Source organism: Coregonus clupeaformis, chromosome 28 (genome assembly GCF_020615455.1).
Source record: "Coregonus clupeaformis isolate EN_2021a chromosome 28, ASM2061545v1, whole genome shotgun sequence".
In the NCBI taxonomy this organism is placed as follows: Eukaryota; Metazoa; Chordata; class Actinopteri; order Salmoniformes; family Salmonidae; genus Coregonus; species Coregonus clupeaformis.
The window spans coordinates 32,987,471-33,010,758 of record NC_059219.1 but is presented as its reverse complement, the minus strand read 5'-3'; the positions used below and the strand labels follow the sequence as shown (position 1 = coordinate 33,010,758).

General features: G+C 42.3%; 1 protein-coding gene across 3 annotated transcripts in view; it reads right to left on the bottom strand.

Annotated features, from left to right (window-relative positions):
• Positions 1–23,288, bottom strand: part of LOC121543435 (ankyrin repeat and sterile alpha motif domain-containing protein 1B-like) — a 286,881-nt gene that overhangs the window by 218,035 nt on the left and 45,558 nt on the right. For all 3 annotated transcript variants that reach the window (XM_041853304.2, XM_041853303.2, XM_045208911.1), the window contains exons 2-3: positions 4,420–4,500; positions 1,107–1,263 (exon numbers count right to left, since the gene is read on the bottom strand). In XM_041853304.2, coding sequence (XP_041709238.2) covers positions 1,107–1,263; positions 4,420–4,500 — 238 coding nt within the window. The remainder of the gene's footprint in view (positions 1–1,106; positions 1,264–4,419; positions 4,501–23,288) is intronic.

Below are 23,288 nucleotides of genomic sequence, written 5' to 3'. Positions count from 1 at the left end.
CACTCACACACACTCACACACGCAAGTATACACAGACACCTGCATATTCACACAGAATTTATGCGTATACATTATAAACAATTACTCAAATGAAAGCATTTGTGAACTGACACAACACGCTCTCCTGTTAATGCCACATAAGCATAGCATAAAAAGCTCTGTGTGTGTGCATGAATTGGTGTACGGTGTTTGTGTGTGTGTGTATGTGTGTGTGTGTTCAGTGTTCCCAGTAGTAAACAGTGGGCTCTGCCTGCTTTACAACCATCCAATAACCTCCCATAACCTCCAATAACCTACCACTAATAGAACTGACACACCTTCTAGCCTGTTTACTATCTATCTCTCTCTACCTCCATCCTTCAGTCTCCCTCTCTCGTCTCTATCACTTTCTATCCTCCTCTTACACCTCTCTCATTCTGTCTAGCATGCTTCTTCTTTCCCTCTACCTCCCTCCTCTATTCCTACCTCTACCTCCCTCATTCTACCTTTTCCTTGCTTCTTCCCTCATTTACTACCTTCCTCCTCTCTATCTCTACTCTCCCTCCCTCTCCCCTTCCTCTCTCTCCCCTTCCTCTCTCTCTCCATAGTAAAACCAAACTGCTTCAAAATGTTACTCCTGCATGCTCCTGATTCCTCCAATAAAACTGTAGTAAACACCAGCATGGCAATCCATTCACACACACACACACACACTCCGCTCTGACATGAGTAATGGTGTGTGTGTAATATAATTCAGGTGGGGTAATGTGTAGAGAATGGCCCAGCGCTGTTAGTGTTGATGATGAGTGTGTTGTTTAGTGGGCACTATATCTTGGTGACTAGTGTAATGTATGCAGGGTGTAGTTTCTGGTTCAGGCAGTGTAGTGCCAAAGATATACAGTAGCTCCACACACACAGACACAGACACAGACACACACAATCTTGAGTAAATCATCTCTCACTGATTTACACAGCCACAGACAAATACAGACACGTATGTGTGAAAACACACTGTCCACACATTTACCCATTCTCATGATAGTGCAGAACAGTGTATAGAACAGTATAGTGCAGAACAGAACAGTGTGTTGTCCAGTATTAGAGTGTGCTGTGTGTTCCCTCCTCACCTGCTGGTTGACGCGGCAGTGTGAGGGCCCGTGGTGGATGAGGATACGGACGATGTCTACGTCCCCGCGCCAGGCAGCCAGGTGCAAGGGGAAGCAGCCCTTACTGTCAGCCACGTTGGTGGAGGCTTCAAACTGGAGCAACTTCAATACCACGTCCCTGAGAAGGGGGGAGGATGGGGGAGAATGGGGGGAAGCGGAAGGGGATAGAGAGAGAGGGAGAAGGGGAGAGAGAGGGAGAAGGGGAGAGAGATAAAGAAGAAGAGGGAGAGAGAGAAAGAAAGAAAGAAAGAAAATGGAAACAGAGCGAGAAGGGGGGAGAGAGAGAAAATCATGAGTACTTTACTTGGCCCGAATCATAATGGCTGCATAACCAAGGCTACCCTGAATGTTTATATGTAGATTAAAATCATTAATAGCATTAGCTGGACTGAAATTCACTCTTCACATTGAAAGAATACAGTTTGTTGCTTCACCTTTTAGAACGCCACGTTCACATTGTTTGTGTCCCAAATGGCACCCTATTCCCTATATAGTGCACTACTACAGTATATAGGGAATAGGGTGCAATTTAGGATGCATCGGGTGCAATTTAGGATGCATACATTGTCAAAATTCAAGCGTCTAAAAGTTTACAGTTAAATTGGTAGTTCCCTCTTTCTTCCCCCCTCATCTAAACTTCTAAATCACTTCTCTAAGTGTGTGTTGGTGACCTTGTTTTTCACTTGGAGACTGTACTTTTCGCTCTCTCCCTCCTTCTCTCTCCCTCCTTCGCTCTCCCTTTATCTCTCTCTCTCCCTCCTTCTCTCTCTCCTCTACTGCAGCTTTTCTAAAGAAGGAAATCCACATAATTGCCTCCAAAGCACAGTGTTAATCCGACAGTTTGGCTGAGCAGGGCTAGCCGTCAGACTCATCTTAATCCAACAGTGGGAAAAGGGATTTGTGTGTGTGTGTGTGTGTGTGTGTGTGTGTGTGTGTGTGTGTGTGTGTGTGTGTGTGTGTGAGTTAGGGCTGGTCGATATGGCATAAAAATCTCTATTTTTTCCAAATGTATTGGTGATTCACGATATACATCTTGATTTTTTAAAATGCTTTCTCTAAATAAGCTTTGTTGTACAATTAAAGGTCAATACACTGCATTTCAAACAGTCAGCAATAATCTAATGAATTCAGGGCTTCTGAAATTATACCTTGGCTAAATATACAGTTGAAGTCGGAAGTTTACATACACTTAGGTTGGAGTCATTAAAACTCGTTTTTCAACCACTCCACAAATTTCTTGTTAACAAACTATAGTTTTGGCAAATTGGTTAGGACATCTACTTTGTGCATGAAACAAGTAACTTTTCCAACAATTGTTTACAGACAGATTATTTCACTTATAATTCACTGAAACACAATTCCAGTGGGTCAGAAGTTTACATACACTAAGTTAACTGTGCCTTTAAACAGCTTGGAAAATTCCAGAAAATGATGTCATGGCTTTAGAAGCTTCTGATAGGCTAATTGATCATTGCCATTGACATCATTTGAGTCAATTGGAGGTGTACCTGTGGATGTATTTCAAGGCCTTCCTTCAAACTCAGTGCCTCTTTGCTTGACATCATGGGAAAATCAAAAGAAATCAGCCAAGACCTCAGAAAAAGAATTGTAGACATCCACAAGTCTAGTTCATCCTTGGGAGCAATTTCCAAACGCCTGAAGGTACCACGTTCATCTGTACAAACAATAGTACGCAAGTATAAATGCCATGGGACCACGCAGCCGTCATACCGCTCAGGAAGGAGACGGGTTCTGTCTCCTAGAGATTAACGTACTTTGGTGCGAAAAGTGCAAATCAATCCCAGAACAACAGCAAAGGACCTTGTGAAGATGCTGGAGGAAACAGGTACAAAAGTATCTATATTCACAGTAAAACGAGTCCTATATCGACATAACCTGAAAGGCCGCTCAGCAAGGAAGAAGCCACTGCTCCAAAACCTCCATAAAAAAGCCAAACTATGGTTTGCAACTGCACATTGGGACAAAGATCGTACTTTTTGGAGAAATGTCCTTTGGTCTGATTAAACAAAAATATAACTCTTTGGCCATAATGACCATCGTTATGTTTGGAGGAAAAAGGGGGATGCTTGCAAGCCGAAGAACACCATCCCAACCTTGAAGCATGGGGGTGGCAGCATCAATATGTGGGGGTGCTTTGCTGCAGGAGGGACTGGTGCACTTCACAAAATAGATGGCATCATGAGGAAGGAAAATTATGTGGATATATTGAAGCAACATCTCAAGACATCAGTCAGGAGGTTAAAGCTTGGTCGCAAATGGGTCTTCCAAATTGACAATGACCCCAAGCATACTTCCAAAGTTGTGGCAAAATGGCTTAAGGACAACAAAGTCAAGGTATTGGAGTGGCCATCACAAAGCCCTGACCTCAATCCTATAGAAAATGTGTGGGCAGAACTGAAAAAGCGTGTACGAGCAAGGAGGCCTACAAACCTGACTCAGTTACACGAGCTCTGTCAGGAGGAATGGGCCAAAATTCACCCAACTTATTGTGGGAAGCTTGTGGAAGGCTACCCAAAACGTTTGACCCAAGTTAAACAATTTAAAGGCAATGCTACCAAATACTAATTGAGTGTATGTAAACTTCTGACCCACTGGGAATGTGATGAAAGAAATAAAAGCTGAAATAAATCATTCTCTCTACTATTATTCTGACATTTCACATTCTTAAAATAAAGTGGTGATCCTAACTGACCTAAAACAGGGAATTTTTACTAGGATTAAATGTCAGGAATTGTGAAAAACTGAGTTGAAATGTATTTGGCTAAGGGGTATGTAAACTTCCGACTTCAACTGTAAGCTTTCCACAACCATAAGAACCACTAATATTGTAATTATTTTATGAAAACAGTTTAACCTGCTTTTTTGCAATAATCACTGATCTGGCTTTCAAGTCTGTGTGTGTGTGTGTGTGAATGGGAAGGTGCACGGTCACAGCAGAAGAGAAGGAGATGAGACCAAAAATACAACAAGCAGATATAAACGCTCAGAAAAATCTACAAACCTTGATTCTTGCGATACAGGCATTTGGAATATCGCGGAAAAACATAAATTTAAATTAATCAAATTAATTTGATATATCGCCCAGCCCTGGTGTGTGTATGTGTGTGTGTGTGTGTGTGCATGCCAGGTAAAGGCAATCACATTGCATTACACTCACAAGCATGCAAGCACACAATTCCTCACCCCCACCAGCCACTCTCCACATTCACACACACACACACACACACACACACACACACACACACACTCTTACCTGTGTCCGTTCAGTGATGCGTGGTGGAGGGGTGTGTACCCTGAACTGTCTGTACAGTTTACATTCAAGCCTCTCCACATGCTGTGGACACAAGACAGAGACAGACTGTAAGCCATCACGCACCAAGACACAGTCTTTATAATTGTATGCTTTCCAATTTAACTTGATTATTTCTCTTCTTCTTTGTGAAGTTTTTTGTAATTGAAATCACACTTAAGTCCACAACAAGCTTTCTATATCGTTGCATCAGATGTGTTGAGCACATGATCATGATAGACACTTAAGTACAAAGAGACACAATATAGAAACCCTTTTCTTCTAGCCTGATCCCAGATCTGTTTGGGCCTTAGCCACATCACAATTACCATAGGAGTTGGCAAAACAGCACAAACAGATCTGGGACCAGGATACTTTTCTTCTATGTTTTTCTATGGGATGTGGGACTTCTACAGGGCTAAGATTAGCATGCAATGTGGACTCGTTTTCCCATGACCTTCGAAGCCACTCTCCCTCTCTCTCCCTCCGAAAATAAAAGAGAAATTAGTAAAAACTTTCGCCAGCTTTGGAATGTACAGCATGAAGAAAGTAGTGCCAGATTTGGAACTCTGCAACACAAGGCTACGTTCAACAAGGCACATTTCCAAACTCTTCGACTTGTCGAAATAACAAATGACAAGTCAAATGTGTTCCAGGTTTCAAACTACTGGGTTGTTGAGGTAGAAGTTGTTGCATTAGGAGGTAAAGTTCCTCAGGAGAAATACTATTTTTTTACTCCACACACAGGCGCACACACACACACACACACACACACACACACACACACACACACACACACACACACACACACACACACTGTGCGTACAAAAATCAACAGGACAGGCATCTGGTATATGTCCCTAGCATAGGGCACGACAACATCTCTCATAACAACACTACTACCACTCCATCATAGCAGGGGGGAGGGGCTTTAGTTTGCACTCACAGAGAGTGATTGACAGCTGATGTGGACAATCATGGGGTAGATAGGGATCAAACACACTCCCCTACTGTACTGTACACACACACAGAGACATATCAACGCACTGAATACACCAGACGATATAGCTCTCTCTCTCACACACACACACACACACACACACACACTCCACATAAACAACTCTCTCAAGCACAGGCCTACTATTCACATACACATCCTTGACACACCCAAAGCTTACAAACACACACACCCACATTTAATCTTCACATAAACACCCCTCACACTCTTCACATGAACAACACTCTGAGACAGACACACACACACACACACACACACACATTCACTCACACTTCCCTCATGTGTAAACACACTGATTGTATAAGAGTGTATGAGTCCTTTAGGTTGGACCAGGTGTGAGCTGATATGAGGTGACTGGCCAGTGCTCACTAACAAGAGCCTTTAGATAAAGGTGCAATCTGTAAGTTTGAGAAAACAAAATAAAAAGTGATTTAAAAAAGAGCGGTGTTTGTTCACACACCTTGGGTAGTTCCTTCATAGAGGAACATTCAGAACAAGAAACTAAGGCACACTGGTATTCTTGTACTCCCCAAAATGATGTAATGGGTCTCAAACCTTTCCTCACAGGACTAAGAGTTTTAATTAATTTCCACATTCTATTTCATATTCTACATTCTATTCAAGTTTACATTGTATTCTAGTCCACATTCTACATTCTATTCAAGTTTACATTGTATTCTAGTCCACATTCTACATTCTATTCAAGTTTACATTGTATTCTAGTCCACATTCTACATTCTATTCAAGTTTACATTGTATTCTAGTCCACATTCTACATTCTATTCAAGTTTACATTGTATTCTAGTCCACAATCTACATTCTATTCTACATGCTAGACTGCATTCTGTCACATTTTACACTCCAATTTATTAAATTCCACATAGATTATATTGCACATTCCACAGCCAATTCCCTAGTCTCCCCCATGCATTGTCTTGCAGTGGACTCTATTCTCTTCTACTGTGCTTTCACTATGTGCACAAAGGCAAGAAGCAGTCCTCAAACTGAATTAGGGAGAAACATTAGATAAGAAATACATGTAGACATTCTTGTAGACTAGACGTCTGCTTATTTGGAGATTAGAGTAATATGCAGACTGATTCCGGTCTACTGCCCTTAGACACAACCTCTCTGTGTCTTTCCCCTCAATCTGTTACCGAAGAAAGTGGACTTCTCAATATTGGCAAGTTGGAGAAAAAGTCACCCCCTATCTTTTCATGACTGTAGACACTTCAATTAGGTCTGTATTGCTTCATTAACATCTCACTTTCATAACCAACACTGGGGGACAGCTGTGAGTGGAGAAACAAGCTCTGTGAGCTCTTTCAAAAGGCCATGAAATTAGCCCTTTTCTTTTAGAAATGGCAGAAATTCATAAAATGTCCTAATTAAATGTTTCAAATAAAGCTGAACTCCAACATATAAACCTTCAGGATAATTATGAATGTGGTTTCATTTGCAAATGACTAACTTTATTTGGGCATGCTTAGGTTGACTTTCCCACAGAACCGCCCTCTAGCCTCTAATAACTTCACAGGAAATCAAAGTGGACAGGAAAATATAAGGGACAGGTGAGGAGATAGAAGGAGTGAAAGAATGAAGACATTCTTCATTTCCTGCTTGTTTGTTATTGATTGTTGGTACCAGCTGTGTGAAGGTTACAGCACTGGAGGAACACACTTATTAACCTGAACTATGTGGTGGGCTGACAGCCACACGTACAGTGGGGGAAAAAAGTATTTAGTCAGCCACCAATTGTGCAAGTTCTCCCACTTAAAAAGATGAGAGAGGCCTGTAATTTTCATCATAGGTACACGTCAACTATGACAGACAAAATGAGAAAAAAAAATCCAGAAAATCACATTGTAGGATTTTTAATGAATTTATTTGCAAATTATGGTGGAAAATAAGTATTTGGTCAATAACAAAAGTTTCTCAATACTTTGTTATATACCCTTTGTTGGCAATGACACAGGTCAAACGTTTTCTGTAAGTCTTCACAAGGTTTTCACACACTGTTGCTGGTATTTTGGCCCATTCCTCCATGCAGATCTCCTCTAGAGCAGTGATGTTTTGGGGCTGTCGCTGGGCAACACAGACTTTCAACTCCCCTCCAAAGATTTTCTATGGGGTTGAGATCAGGAGACTGGCTAGGCCACTCCAGGACCTTGAAATGCTTCTTACGAAGCCACTCCTTCATTGCCCGGGCGGTGTGTTTGGGATCATTGTCATGCTGAAAGACCCAGCCACGTTTCATCTTCAATGCCCTTGCTGATGGAAGGAGGTTTTCACTCAAAATCTCACGATACATGGCACCATTCATTCGTTCCTTTACACGGATCAGTCGTCCTGGTCCCTTTGCAGAAAAAACAGCCCCAAAGCATGATGTTTCCCACCACCATACTTCACAGTAGGTATGGTGTTCTTTGGATGCAACTCAGCATTCTTTGTCCTCCAAACACGACGAGTTGAGTTTTTACCAAAAAGTTCTATTTTGGTTTCATCTGACCATATGACATTCTCCCCAATCCTCTTCTGGATCATCCAAATGCACTCTAGCAAACTTCAGACAGGCCTGGACATTTACTGGCTTAAGCAGGCGGACACGTCTTGCACTGCAGGATTTGAGTCCCTGGCGGCGTAGTGTGTTACTGATGGTAGGCTTTGTTACTTTGGTCCCAGCTCTCTGCAGGTCATTCACTAGGTCCCCCCGTGTGGTTCTGGGATTTTTGCTCACCGTTCTTGTGATCATTTTGACCCTACGGGGTGAGATCTTGCGTGGAGCCCCCAGATCGAGGGGAGATTATCAGTGGTCTTGTATGTCTTCCATTTCCTAATAATTGCTCCCACAGTTGATTTCTTCAAACCAAGCTGCTTACCTATTGCAGATTCAGTCTTCCCAGCCTGGTGCAGGTCTACAATTTTGTTTCTGGTGTCCTTTGTCAGCTCTTTGGTCTTGGCCATAGTGGAGTTTGGAGTGTGACTGTTTGAGGTTGTGGACAGGTGTCTTTTATACTGATAACAAGTTCAAACAGATGCCATTAATACAGGTAACGAGTGGAGGACAGAGGAGCCTCTTAAAGAAGAAGTTACAGGTCTGTGAGAGCCAGAAATCTTGCTTGTTTGTAGGTGACCAAATACTTATTTTCCACCATAATTTGCAAATAAATTCATAAAAAATCCTACAATGTGATTTTCCTCAATTTGTCTTTCATAGTTGACGTGTACCTATGATGAAAATTACAGGCCTCTCTCATCTTTTTAAGTGGGAGAACTTGCACAAATAGTGGCTGACTAAAGACTTTTTTGCCCCACTGTACATGCACACACAGTACGTCAATATTTTCACACATTCTCAAACTATTACTGGTATAAATATGCATATTCACACGCACGTCGCGCACACGCACAAACTTGAGGAAAACCTTTCTGCAACCCAGATTTAATTCACCTCCCATCCCCATCCACAGACACATACAATCTCCCAGCAGCTCCAGGGCAGTAAATGCTGCTTGAGACACCGCAATGCCGTTACCAGACGTGTGTGAGAGAAGGGGGTGAAGTCGGTCACACTCATTAGTGTGTGGGTGTGCGCACACGCATGTGTGTGTAAAGGTTTTGAATGTGCACGCATTTAAAGACACACACAAAGAGACTATACAGTGCATTCAAACGTTTATTCACATATCATATACACAACATGTATACCATATACTAGCAAACAAGAACTCACACGAGTCCACTGAACTTCCACTTCAAACCACACACAAAATCCAATGGATGAAAACACACACACACACACACACCAGAGATGAACAAACACATAAACCCCTTCAATGCCACAATTTGACATACAGCCTTATAAGCCCATGTGCATGACACTATAATAAAATAAAAGACAGACACACAACCTCAAGCATTTCTTCAAACTAAGCTGCCTGACGTTTGATGAAAATCTCATTTGCACTCTCTTATCATATCACACAATCTCATCTTCCTCTTTACTGAATAGGAATCCATCCCTAAACCTGACTTACAGAGAAGTGGTGTTTTTAAGCCTACAACACACACACACACACACACACACATCTCAATTCAATAAACACACACACACACCCAAACCAGTGCACTGGCAACCATCTAATGGCCTGTAACATGCTCAGTAGGGTAAAGGTTGACGTCACAGGGTCATTCCACCTCAAAAAGCACAAGAAAGAGGATTGACACCCACCATCTCATATTGTGATGAAATCGTTTCTGTAGTTAGAAACAGATAACATTAGCACTTCTGAAATATTATTTTGTTGAAATATAACTTGATCTCTGAGAAATTAAACTAATTGATTTCACCCAAATTGGTCATTTTAATTGAAGGGATTCATATAATTTTCAATAAATATAGTACGGATCATCCAATTTGGACTGTAATTCTTCCTAACAATGAATAAGACATGAGGAATCCAATAAAATGATTAAAAGCCACCCACGGACCGCCCACACCCCTCATCAATCCTACTCCAACAACCAGTATACAGTATGAGTTCTCTATGACTGACAAGTAGTATGGAGCTGCGGCTTGGAGTACTGCTTCTTCATCCTTTGTAATGTATTCCCTGTTAATCTGGTGATGTTTTTCCCCCTGTTCAGAGAAATTGGTTTGCTTGTTCACCAGGAACGGTCTAACTAATCCAGACCTTTCTTGAAGGGATTATTATTATTATTATTATTATTATTATTATTATTATTATTATTATTGTGAGGATGACCACACAATTGATTTTATCATGAGCAAAAGCTATTGGTTTCCTACCCAAAGTTGCAAAGAAAATGTTGTGATCCATTTAATAAACACAAGAGACCAGCAACATTTATAAAAGGGTGTGGCAGTAGCAGGAACAGTGGCATCTAGTGGGCAAAACTTTGTACTTTCACACAACTTTATAGCAAATAATGCAAGCGACTACAATAGCTAATTTATCTGAACAGGGGGGGAAACATCACCAGATTAACAGGGAATACATTTAAATAGGATGAAGAAGCAAAATTCCAAGCCACAGCTCCATACTACTTGTCAGACATAGTGAATTTATACTGTATACTGGTTGTTGGGGAGAATGGAGTGGTATGTGGGGGGTCCGTGGGTGGCTTTTGAAAATGTTATTGGATTCCTCATGTCTTACTTAATGGTAAGAAGAAGTTTAGTCCAAATCCGATTTTGGTTACTATATTTATTGAATATTATGTGAATCTTACAAATCAAAATGGCCAGTTTGGGTGCAATCAAATTAGCTTTATTTCTCAGAGATCAAATGAAATTCCAACAAAATAATGTTGAAGGAATGCTAATCTTATCTGTTTCTAACTACATAAACGATTTCAGAACAATCTGTGATGGTGGTTGTCATGGCTTGCTGAAATGACATGGAACGACTCCACAGGAAGTTATTCATTAGGAGATCAAACTGCCCTCCGTTCCACTTCTCTCACACACACACACACACACACACACACACACACACACACACACACACACAGTTACTGGCAGGAGGAACTGACCCCATCCTTTCAATCCCACTCGACAATAATGAAACCAGACACGGCCAATCGATACCAGCAGCGCACCCCCCATCCCCCCGGGATTCAGGAAGTATATTGATGGGCTTTGATCATTGATCATCTTGTCATCCTGCCGGTCAGTTTGTCAGTGAGAGAGGGACACAGGATGTGACGGGGTTGCATTGCAAATTACACCTTATTCCATATACACTGAGTATACAAAACAATAACTATTTCCATGAACGGGGTATGGTAGTAGGTGCCAGTCGCACCGGCTTGAGTGTGTCAAGAACTGTAACGCTGCTGTTTTTTTTTTACGCTCAACAGTTTCCCATGTGTATCAAGAATGGTCCACCCAACCAAAGGACATCCAGCCAACTTGTCCAATTTGCCCCGACAAATTGAGTCTGTTCTGAGGGCAACTCAATATTAGGAAGGTGTTCTTAATGTTTGGTATACTCAGTGTGTACTGCACTACTTTTGACCAGGGCCCATAGGGCAGAAGTAGTTCACAACATAGGGAATAGGGTGCCATTTGGGACGCAAACGAGTAGTGATGTGGCATTTCTGGCTTCCTTAGTAAATGCGAGACAATGCGTTGAGGCTTTAGTAGTGAAATGCCCTGAGTGGCTATGTTAATGAGTTGGAATTACTCAACAAAGATAATTAATGAAATTATCATCTAGATTTGCCTGAGAGGGACTTTATTACTATAGGAGGTGAATTGTCTGACAGAGTGAAATATACTTGTATTGATCTAGAGTTAACTCCTATTAGTGTTAAACAAAAACACTGTTACTGGAAGTCATTTTGGGTGTTGTTTTAAAGGGCAATTCCACCACTTTCCAACCTCATTTTCATTATCTCCAGCACAATACCAGTGTCTACATACTGTATGTGAAAACAGCACATTTCTACATTCTGTACTGTACTTTCATTCTTTACTGTACTCTACTGTGCTGTACTGTCCAAACGTGTGAACCCAACTGTGGTTTGTGACTACTATGATTTCCCATTGTAGCCAATTCAATTGCATTACCGATTCGTCTGAAATTCCATTACCGATTTGGTAACTTAATAAATCAGAAACAAAATTGATATCAATAAAAATAATTAATTGATAGGTCTACCTTTACTTGTTACTTCTGTGAACATTAATTATCCTCCCTCTTCATGAGGGAGAGAAATTAGAAAATATGGTAACGGAAACTAAATATAAGTGTGGATATTAGTTGGCAGGGGTCTTTACTTCAACATTATTGTATTTTGATGTATTTCTAATAACTTGTAAGACATTTTTTGTAGATGTTTTCTAAGACCCCTTTTCCATCTGTTTGACCAGAAATCAAAGCCTTTGCTTCTTCCTAATTTTTAGGATGGAAAATGGTTGAAACATTTACATATGCCTTAATTTCTCAATAATATAGACTCTTAACTTTAATTTGACATCCAATTTGACATGCTACTATTAACTTCACATGTTGGTACTCATGGGCCCTTTTACTGGGAAATTACTGTGTGTTATTTATCTTTGTGTAGCATAAGATTAATTAATCAATCAATGTACATGCAAAAACACAGATTAATTTAACTCCTGAATCAACACTAGAAATGTTACACTGAAAACACTGGCCAATTGCTACGCTCTAGTATCAAATGAGGAGAAGAGAGAGAGAGAGAGAGAGAGAGAGAGAGAGAGAGAGAGAGAGAGAGAGAGATAGAGAGAGAGATAGAGAAAGAGAGAGAGACATCCACTGAGGATATACACAAGCCACAGATTCTACTCCTTCTGGATAAGAGCGTCTGCTAAATGACTAAAATGTAATGTAAATGTTATGGACTCAAATGGGAAATATATACAGTGGGGAGAACAAGTATTTGATACACTGACAATTTTGCAGGTTTTCCTACTTACAAAGCATGTAGAGGTCTGTAATTTTTATCATAAGTACACTTCAACTGTGAGAGACGGAATCTAAAACAAAAATCCAGAAAATCACGTTGTATGATTTTTAAGTAATTAATTTGCATTTTATTGCATGACATAAGTATTTGATACATCAGAAAAGCAGAACTTAATATTTGGTACAGAAACCTTTGTTTGCAATTACAGAGATCATACGTTTCCTGTAGGTCTTGACCAGGTTTGCACACACTGCTGCAGGGATTTTGGCCCACTCCTCCATACAGACCTTCTCCAGATCCTTCAGGTTTCGGGGCTGTCGCTGGGCAATACGGACTTTCAGCTCCCTCCAAAGATTTTCTGTTGGGTTCAGGTCTGGAGACTGGCTAGGCCACTCCAGGACCTTGAGATGCTTCTTACGGAGCCACTCCTTAGTTGCCTTGGCTGTGTGTTTTGGGAAGACCCAGCCACGACCCATCTTCAATGCTCTTACTGAGGGAAGGAGGTTGTTGGCCAAGATCTCGCGATACATGGCCCAATCCATCTTCCCCTCAATACGGTGCAGTCGTCCTGTCCCCATTGCAGAAAACCATCCTCAAAGAATGATGTTTCCACCTCCATGCTTCACGGTTGGGATGGTGTTCTTGGGGTTGTACTCATCCTTCTTCTTCCTCCAAACACGGCAAGTGGAGTTTAGACCAAAAAGCTCTATTTTTGTCTCATCAGACCACATGACCTTCTCCCATTCCTCCTCTAGATCATCCAGATGGTCATTGGCAAACTTCAGACAGGCCTGGACATGCGCTGGCTTGAGCAGGGGGACCTTGCGTGCGCTGCAGGATTTTAATCCATGACGGCGTAGTGTGTTACTAATGGTTTTCTTTGAGACTGTGGTCCCAGCTCTCTTCAGGTCATTGACCAGGTCCTGCCGTGTAGTTCTGGGCTGATCCCTCACCTTCCTCATGATCATTGATGCCCCAGGAGGTGAGATCTTGCATGGAGCCCCAGACCGAGGGTGATTGACCGTCATCTTGAACTTCTTCCATTTTCTAAATATTGTGCCAACAGTTGTTGCCTTCTCACCAAGCTGCTCGCCTATTGTCCTGTAGCCCATCCCAGCCTTGTGCAGGTCTACAATTCTATCCCTGATGTACTTACACAGCTCTCTGGTCTTGGCCATTGTGGAGAGGTTGGAGTCTGTTTGATTGAGTGTGTGGACAGGTGTCTTTTATACAGGTAACGAGTTCAAACAGGTGCAGTTAATACAGGTAATGAGTGGAGAACAGGAGGGCTTCTTAAAGAAAAACTAACAGGTCTGTGAGAGCCGGAATTCTTACTGGTTGGTAGGTGATCAAATACTTATGTCATGCAATAAAATGCAAATTATTTACTTAAAAATCATACAATGTGATTTTCTGGATTTTTGTTTTAGATTCCGTCTCTCACAGTTGAAGTGTACCTATGATAAAAAATTACAGACCTCTACATGCTTTGTAAGTAGGAAAACCTGCAAAATCGGCAGGGTATCAAATACTTGTTCTCCCCACTGTACAAGAAAATTAACTTTTTCCCAAACACACACTGTCTAAACTCTGGTGTCCAAACACCCAGCGTGCCCGAGACCTTATGTCTGAGGACCAACTAGGGTCACCCAGCCACATAATAATACACACAGGCACAAACGACCTGAGAGCACAGCAGGAAAGGGTGGCCAAAGCACTACTTTCCCCAACGCACAAGTGGTTATCTCCACCCTGCTACCATGAAAATACTTCCACCCTGCAACCATACAGCGGGTAAACGCAAGTATTTCCCATGACTGTGCCTAAAAACCAAAAGTTTACCTGGCCCACCACTCCACCCTGGACTTGAACAGCCTTTACGACCAGCTCCACCTATACAAGGCAGCAGTGGCCACCTTCGCCCGGACCCTAAAGAACATCACCCTCAACCGCAGCCCCAACACCTCACACAGGAGCAACAGATCAACAGACACTCTCCCAGACCTGCGGGACTAAAAAATAAATAACGGAAAAGTGGTGCATGCATATGTATTCACCCCCTTTGCTATGAAGCCCCTAAATGCGATCTGGTAAATAAGACCAATTACCTTCAAAAGTCACATAATTAGTTAAATAAAGTCCACCTGTGTGCAATCTAAGTGTCACATGATCTGTCACATGATCTCAGTATATATATATTCACCTGTTCTGAAAGGGCCCAGAGTCTGCAACACCACTAAGCAAGGGGCACCACCAAGCAAGCGGTCATGAACACCAAGGAGCTCTCCAAACAGGTCAGGGACAAAGTTGTGGAGAAGTACAGATCAGGGTTGGGTTATAAAAAAATATCAGAACCTTTGAACATCCCACGGAGCACCATTAAATCCATTATTAAAAAATTGAAAGAATATGGCACCACAACAGACCTGCCAAGAGAGGGCCACCCACCAAAACTCACGGACCAGGCAAGGAGGGCATGAATCAGAGAGGCAACAAAGATAACCCTGAAGGAGCTACAAAGCTCCACAGCGGAGATTGGAGTATCTGTCCATAGGACCACTTTAAGCCGTACACTCCACAGAGCTGGGCTTTACTGAAGAGTGGCCAGAAAAAAAGCCATTGCTTAAAGAAAAAAATAAGCAAACACGTTTGGTGTTAGCCAAAAGGCATGTGGGAGACCCCCAAACATATGGAAGAAGGTACTCTGGTCAGATGAGACTAAAATTGAGCTTTTTGGCCATCAAGGAAAACGCTATGTCTGGCGCAAACCCAACACCTCTCATCACCCCGAGAACACCATGGTGGTGGCAGCATCATGCTGTGGGGATGTTTTTCATCAGGCAGAGACTGGGAAGCTGGTCAGAATTGAAGGAATGATGGATGGCGCTAAATACAGGGAAATTCTTGAGGGAAACCTGTTTCAGTCTTCCAGAGATTTGAGACTGGGATGGAGGTTCACCTTCCAGCAGGACAATGACCCTAAGCATACTGCTAAAGCAACACTCGAGTGGTTTAAGGGGAAACATTTAAATGTCTTGGAATGGCCTAGTCAAAGCCCAGACCTCAATCCAATTGAGAATCTGTGGTATGACTTAAAGATTGCTGTACACCAGCGGAACCCATCCAACTTGAAGGAGCTGGAGCAGTTTTGTCTTGAAGAATGGGCAAAAATCCCAGTGGCTAGATGTGCCAAGCTTATAGAGACATACCTCAAGAGACTTACAGCTGTAATTGCTGCAAAAGGTGGCTCTACAAAGTATTGACTTTGGGGGGGGAGTGAATAGTTATGCACGCTCAAGTTCTGGTTTTTTGTCTTATTTCTTGTTTGTTTCACAATAAAATATATGTTGCATCTTCAAAGTGGTAGGCATGTTGTGTAAATCAAATGATACAAACCCCCAAAACCACTTCTGGGAAAATTGGAAAACTCTAAACAAATAAAACGGAGATGTATGGATAAACCACTTCTCCAATCTTTTTGGCCCTATAACAAAGAACAAACAGCAACAGCATATCCATGATCAAATACAAATCTTAGAATAAACTATGAAAGACTACCAGAACCCACTGGATTCTCCAATTACATTGAATGAACTACAGGACAAAATACAAACCCTCCAACCCAAAAAGGCCTGTGGTGTTGATGGATTCCTCAATGAAATTATAAAATATACAGACCACAAATTCCAATTGGCTATACTTAAACTCTTTAACATGATCCTTAGCTCTGGCATCTTCCCCAATATTTGGAACCAAGGACTGATCACCCCAATCCATAAAAGTGGAGACAAATTTTACCCCAATAACTACTGTGGGATATGCGTCAACAGCAACCGTGGGAAAATCCTCTGCATTATCATTAACAGCACACTCGTACATTTCCTCAGTGAAAACAATGTACTGAGCAAATGTTAAATTGTCTTTCTACCAAACTACCGTACGACAGACCACCCTGCACACCCTAATTGACAAACAAACAAACCAAAACAAAGGCAAAGTCTTCTCACGCTCAAAGGCAAAGTCTTCTCAAGTTCAATTTGGCATGAGGGTCTGCTATACAAATTGATGGAAAGTGGTGTTGGGGGAAAAACATATGACATTATAAAATCCATGTACACAAACAACAAGTGTGCGGTAGAAATTGGCAAAAAACACACACATTTCTTTCCACAGGGCCACCCTCTTCAACATATATGTCAACGAATTGGCGAGGGCACTAGAACAGTCTGCAGCACCCGGCCTCACCTTACTAGAATCTGAAGTCAAATGTCTACTGTTTGGTGATGATCTGGTGCTTCTGTCCCCAACTAAGGAGGGCCTACAGCAGCACCTAGATCTTCTGCACAGATTCTGTCAGACCTGGGCCCTGACAGTAAATCTCAGTAAGACAAAAATAATGGTGTTCCAAAAAAGGTCCAGTTGCCAGGACCACAAATACAAATTCCATCTAGACACCGTTGCCCTAGAGCACACAAAAAACTATACATACCTCGGCCTAAACATCAGCCCCACAGGTAACTTCAACAAAGCTGTTAATGATCTGAGAGACAAGGCAAGAAGGGCCTTCTATGCCATCAAAAGGAACATAAAATTCAACATACCAATTAGGATCTGGCTAAAAATACTTGAATCAGTTATAGAACCCATTGCCCTTTATGGTTGTGAGGTCTGGGGTCTGCTCACCAACCAAGAATTCACAAAATGGGACAAACACCAAATTGAGACTCTACATGCCGAATACTGCAAAAAATATCCTCAGTGTACAACGTAAAACACCAAATAATGAATGCAGACCAGAATTAGGCAGATACCCATTAATTATCAAAATCCAGAAAAGAGCCGTTAAATTCTACAACCACCTAAAAGGAAGTGATTCCCAAACCTTCCATAACAAAGCCATCACCTACAGAGAGATGAACCTGGAGACGAGTCCCCTAAGCAAGCTGGTCCTGGGGCTCTGTTCACAAACAGACCCCACAGAGCCCCAGGACAGCTACACAATTAGACCCAACCAAATCATGAGAAAACAAAAAGAGAATTACTTGACACATTGGAAATAATTTACATTAAAAAAGAGCAAACTAGAATGCTATTTGGCTCTAAAAAGAGAGTACACAGTGGCAGAATACCTGACCACTGTGACTGACCCAAACTTAAGGAAAGCTTTGACTATGTACAGACTCAGTGAGCATTGCTATTGAGAAATGCTGCTGTAGGCAGACCTGGGTCTCAAGAGAAGACAGGCTATGTGCACACTGCCCACAAAATGAGGTGGACACTGAGCTGCACTTCCTAACCTCCTGCCAAATGTATGATCATATTAGAGACACATATTTCCCTCAGATTACACAGATCCACAAAGAATTCAAAAACAAACCCAATTTTGATAAACTCCCATATCTTTTGGGTGAAATACCACAGTGTGCCATCACAGCAGCAAGATTTGTGACCTGTTGCCACAAGAAAAGGGCAACCAGTGAAGAACAAACACCATTGTAAATACAACCCATATTTATGTTTATTTATTTTCCCTTCTGTACTATAACTATTTGCACATAATATGACATTTGAAATGTCTTTATTCTTTTGGAAATGTTGTGATTGTAATGTTTACTGTACATTTGTATTGTTTATTTCACTTTTGTTTATTATCTACTTCACTTGCTTTGGCAATGTTAACATATGTTTCCCATGCCAATAAAGCCCTTAAATTGAATTGAATTGCGAGAGAGAGACAGAGAGAGAGAAAGAGAGAGGGGGGTGGGGGAGGGGGTATCTGAGCACAGTATGCCAGTGAGACACAGGGGCCCTGTTCTGTTATGTTCGGTTCTAGTGCTTTGCAAATGCATCCTTCCTTTATTTCTGCAACCAATCTATGGGAACAATAACACAATTGAAGTCATAATATTACATAATTGTTTCAGCTGTCTCTTTTCTACACAGCCTAAGACAGAGTGTGCATCCCAAATGGCACCCCATTACCTATATAGTGCAGCCTATGGGCCCTGGCCAAACGTGGTGCACTATATAGGGATCAGGGTACCAGAGGTTTGGAGAAAGCAGCTGTTGCAGTCAGTGTCTAGGCTATTTTCAGACTGAGTCTTACAGAATCTACAGGGAATGTTTTTCTAGGAATACCTTTTACAGCTGTTGTGTGTCTGCTTATCCAATCGATAACGTTTTAGCTAGTTTTCATGTCTCTCGATGATGACATCAGTGTGTGTTTGTGTGTCCTTTTTGTGTTTTCAGTCCCTCCAGCTACTGACCCATATTTTTCACATGCATGAAAGCGAGTGTCTGCACGCACACATACACACACTAACCCACTTCGCCAATCAGACAAGCCTAAGGTTTATTTTCCCTTTCCTTTCACAATCTGTCAATTCTTCTCCTCTCAGCCAAGATAAACTTTTCAGCTGTGCTCGCTTGATTCCCGACAACTACACCCCGCACTGAGACTTGTTCACGTAAAAAAGACTCACTTAACTGTGCAGTTTATGGTGTTTTTTTTAATATGAAACGCACCCCGTTGCCCTTTCTAGGATTAGATTTTTTACAGGCGTTAACTAGAACTGCTATGACGCACGGTGATCCGGCTAGGACCCCTGGCTCTACAAGGCTACTACTGTTCAAAGCAACGTCCAAGAGACTTTCAAAGTACTTCTCACCTGACATTAGAACATCCAAGACACTTTCAAAGTACTTCTTATCAGACATTAGGACACAAAGAAGATGTGGTGTATAGTAGAGCTATTCAGTTAACCCTCTCTGTAAACCATGGCCCCTACTACAGTATTATTCAATCCTAGGTGACCCACAGGGTGAGCAGGCTTTTGTTCCAGACCAGTCGTAAAAACACTTGATTTAACTAAACAAGGGCTTGATGATTAGTTACATCTGATGGTTAAAACCACAGTGTGCCATCACAGCTGCAGGATTTGTGACCTGTTGCCACAAGAAAAGGGCAACCAGTGAAGAACAAACACCATTGTAAATACAACCCATATTTATGTTTATTTATTTTCCCATTTGTACTTTATCTATTTGCACATTGTTACAACACTGTATATATACACATAATATGAATATGACATTTGAAATGTCTTTATCCTTTTGGATCTTCTGAGTGTAATGTTTACTGTTAATATTTATTGTTTATTTCACTTTTGTTTACTATCTACTTCACTTGCTTTGGCAATGTTAACATACGTTTCCCATGCCAATAAAGCCCTTAAATTGAAATTGAATTGAATTGAGAGAGGGAGGGGGGGGGGGGGTTTAGAGTGACCACTGCTCTTTATCTTAAATCAAACAGAGGGAAAAGGAGGGAGGTGTCTCAGACTTTCTGTTCATTTTTCCTGCAGCCATTCCAATCAGTTGGAGCTCCCCAACAGTGTGTGTGTGTGTGCGTTTGTCTGTCTGTCTGTGTGTGTGTGTGTGTGCTTACGTGTGTGAACCATACACACATGTATCGACTGCTTGTTTACTACCTCAGTGGGAAAGTGTGTGGCACCAACAGACTGTCTATTAGCCAATGCTCACCCAGTTGAAAAGCAGCTCTGCTGTGGCACAAAGTGAATGCTGCTCTCTCATGAAGCGTGTGTGTGTGTGTATATGTGTATGGAGTAAGGCCAGTAGCAGGAATACATTGCTATATTTGGTGTGTGTAAGACCTTGGTTTACTCTACAAGACCTCTCCCTGTTTCATTCTCTCTTTTTTCCAGACGATGACATCCTGCCATCTCTCAGTTAACATGGAATGTTACTGCTCTAGTTGAGAGAATATGAAATAGAATAGAATTTACATGAACACACTGACACATACTCCATTAGAAAAAAAACTATAAAGAAAAGTAACTTCTCAATGGCTGCAACTGTACACACATTGCAACCACAGCAACCAGTCTGCAATGGAAGTGTCTTGGGACAGATCAACCGCAGCGTGTGTGTGGTTGTGTGTGTGTGTGTGTGTGTGTGTGTGAGTGAGTGAGTGAGTGAGTGAGTGAGTGAGTGAGTGAGTGAGTGAGTGAGAGAGAGATGGGAATGTTAGTGTTAGTGCGGTGGGCAGCTGTGTCTCGTCATGGCCTATGAATCCTCCATCTTCCTCTGAGGCTGCATTCACCATGTCATTAGGAGAGCCATATCATCCCGTTAACACCGCACACATCTGTGGGTTTACATCTGCACCGTACAGTATCAACACAATACAGAGAAACATGCAGGTTCAATGGCTCAGGCTGTGCTAGCATGCTAATAGCTAACACGTACAGTACCAGTCAAAGGTTTGGACACACCTACTGATTCAAAGGTTTTAATTTTTTACTATTTTCTACATTGTAGAATAATAATGAAGACATCAGAACTATGAAATAACACATATGGAATCATGTAGTAACCAAAAAAGTGTTAAACAAATCAAAATATATTTTAGATTTTAGATTCTTCAAAGTAGCCACCCTTTGCCTTGATGACAGCATTGCACGCTCTTTGCATTCTCTCAAACAGCTTCACCTGGAATGCTTTTCCAACAGTCTTGAAGGAGTTCCCACATATGCTGAGCACTTGTTGGCTGCTTTTCCTTCACTCTGCAGTCCAACTCATCCCAAACCATCTCAATTGGGTTGAGGTCGGGTGATTGTGGAGGCCAGGTCATCTGATGCAGCACTCCATCACTCTCCTTCTTGGTCAAATAGCCCTTTCACAGCCTGAAGGTGTGATGGGTCATTGTCCTGTTGAAAAACAAATGATAGTGGGACTAAGCCCAAACCAGATGGGATGGCATATCGCTGCAGAATGCTGTGGTAGCCATGCTGGTTAAGTGTGCCTTGAATTCTAAATAAATCACAGACAGTGTCATCAGCAAAGCACCCCCACACCATCACATCTCCTCCTCCATGCTTCACAGTGGGAACCACACATGCGGAGATCAACTGTTCACCTACTCTGCATTTGGACTCATCAGACCAAAGGACAGATTTCCACTGGTCTTAATGTCCATTGCTCGTGTTTCTTGGCCCAAGCAATTCTCTTCTTCTTATTGGTGTCCTTTAGTAGTGGTTTCTTTGCAGCAATTCAACCATGAAGGCCTGATTCACGCAGTCTCCTCTGAACAGTTGATGTTGAGATGTGTCTGTTACTTGAACTCTGTGAAGCATTTATATGGGCTGCAATCTGAGGTGCAGTTAACTCTAATGAACTTATCCTCTGCAGCAGAGCTAACTCTGGGTCTTCCTTTCCTGTGGCGGTCCTCATGAGAGCCAGTTTCATCATAGTGATTGAAGGTTTTTGCGACTGCGCTTGAAGAAACTTTCAAAGTTCTTGACATTTTCCAGATTGACTGACCTTCATGTCTTAAAGTAATGATGGACTTTCGTTTCTCTTTGCTTATTTTGTCACGATTTAACTGGATATGAACCCAAATGCAGACAACTACACCGAGCCAGAGAAGGTTTAACAGGTTTATTTACAAAGTTAAATTGCCCAGGTTTCCAAAAATAGGGGAAGAGCAAGTCCAGGTCTACAGGGAGGGTAACAGATCCAGGTTCTGAGCAGGAGTGGTACCGTAACGTCCTAGTGTCCGTGGTGAGTCCAAAAGGGAGGTCCAGTAGTGGAAAGCAGGATGGTGGTGGCAGGAGTGAAGCGGAGTCAGGAGTCAGGTTCCAATAATATGGTCGTCTTGACTATGATCTGACGATGAGTGGCAAGTTTGGCCGGGTCTTTCAGGCTGAGGTGATTATGGTGAATGAGCTGCAGCTGGAACCCTGACTCCCGCACACCAGACTTCACTCCTGCAATCAAGAACAGACAGAGGGGAGGGGGAGAGCAGAGAGAGAGCTACCTAGCAGCAGTAGGCCTAACAGTACCCCCCCCCCCTCTACGGACGCCACCCGGCGGCCGACAGGGTTTATCAGGATGTAACCTATGAAAATCATGGACCAGAGCAGGATCCACAATGAAGCTCCTGGGAACCCAGGAACGTTCCTCAGGACCATAACCCTCCCAATCCACCAGGTACTGGAAACCACGACCCCGGCGGCGAACATCCAGAAGTCGCCGGACAGTGTAGACAGGACCCCCACCCACGATCCTGGGCGGAGGAGGGGGACGAGAGGGCGGGCACAGAGGGCTAACAGACACAGGCTTAATCTGGGACACATGAAAAGTGGAATGAACCCGTAGGGAGGCAGGAAGCTGTAGTTTAACCGCGCAGGGGTTAACAATAGACAGTATTTTGAACGGTCCTATAAAATGCGGCGCCATCTTCTTAGATTCCACTTTCAATGGAAGATCACGGGACTTAAGCCATACCTCTTGACCAGGAGAGTAACCGGGAGCCTGGGACCGGTGACAGTTG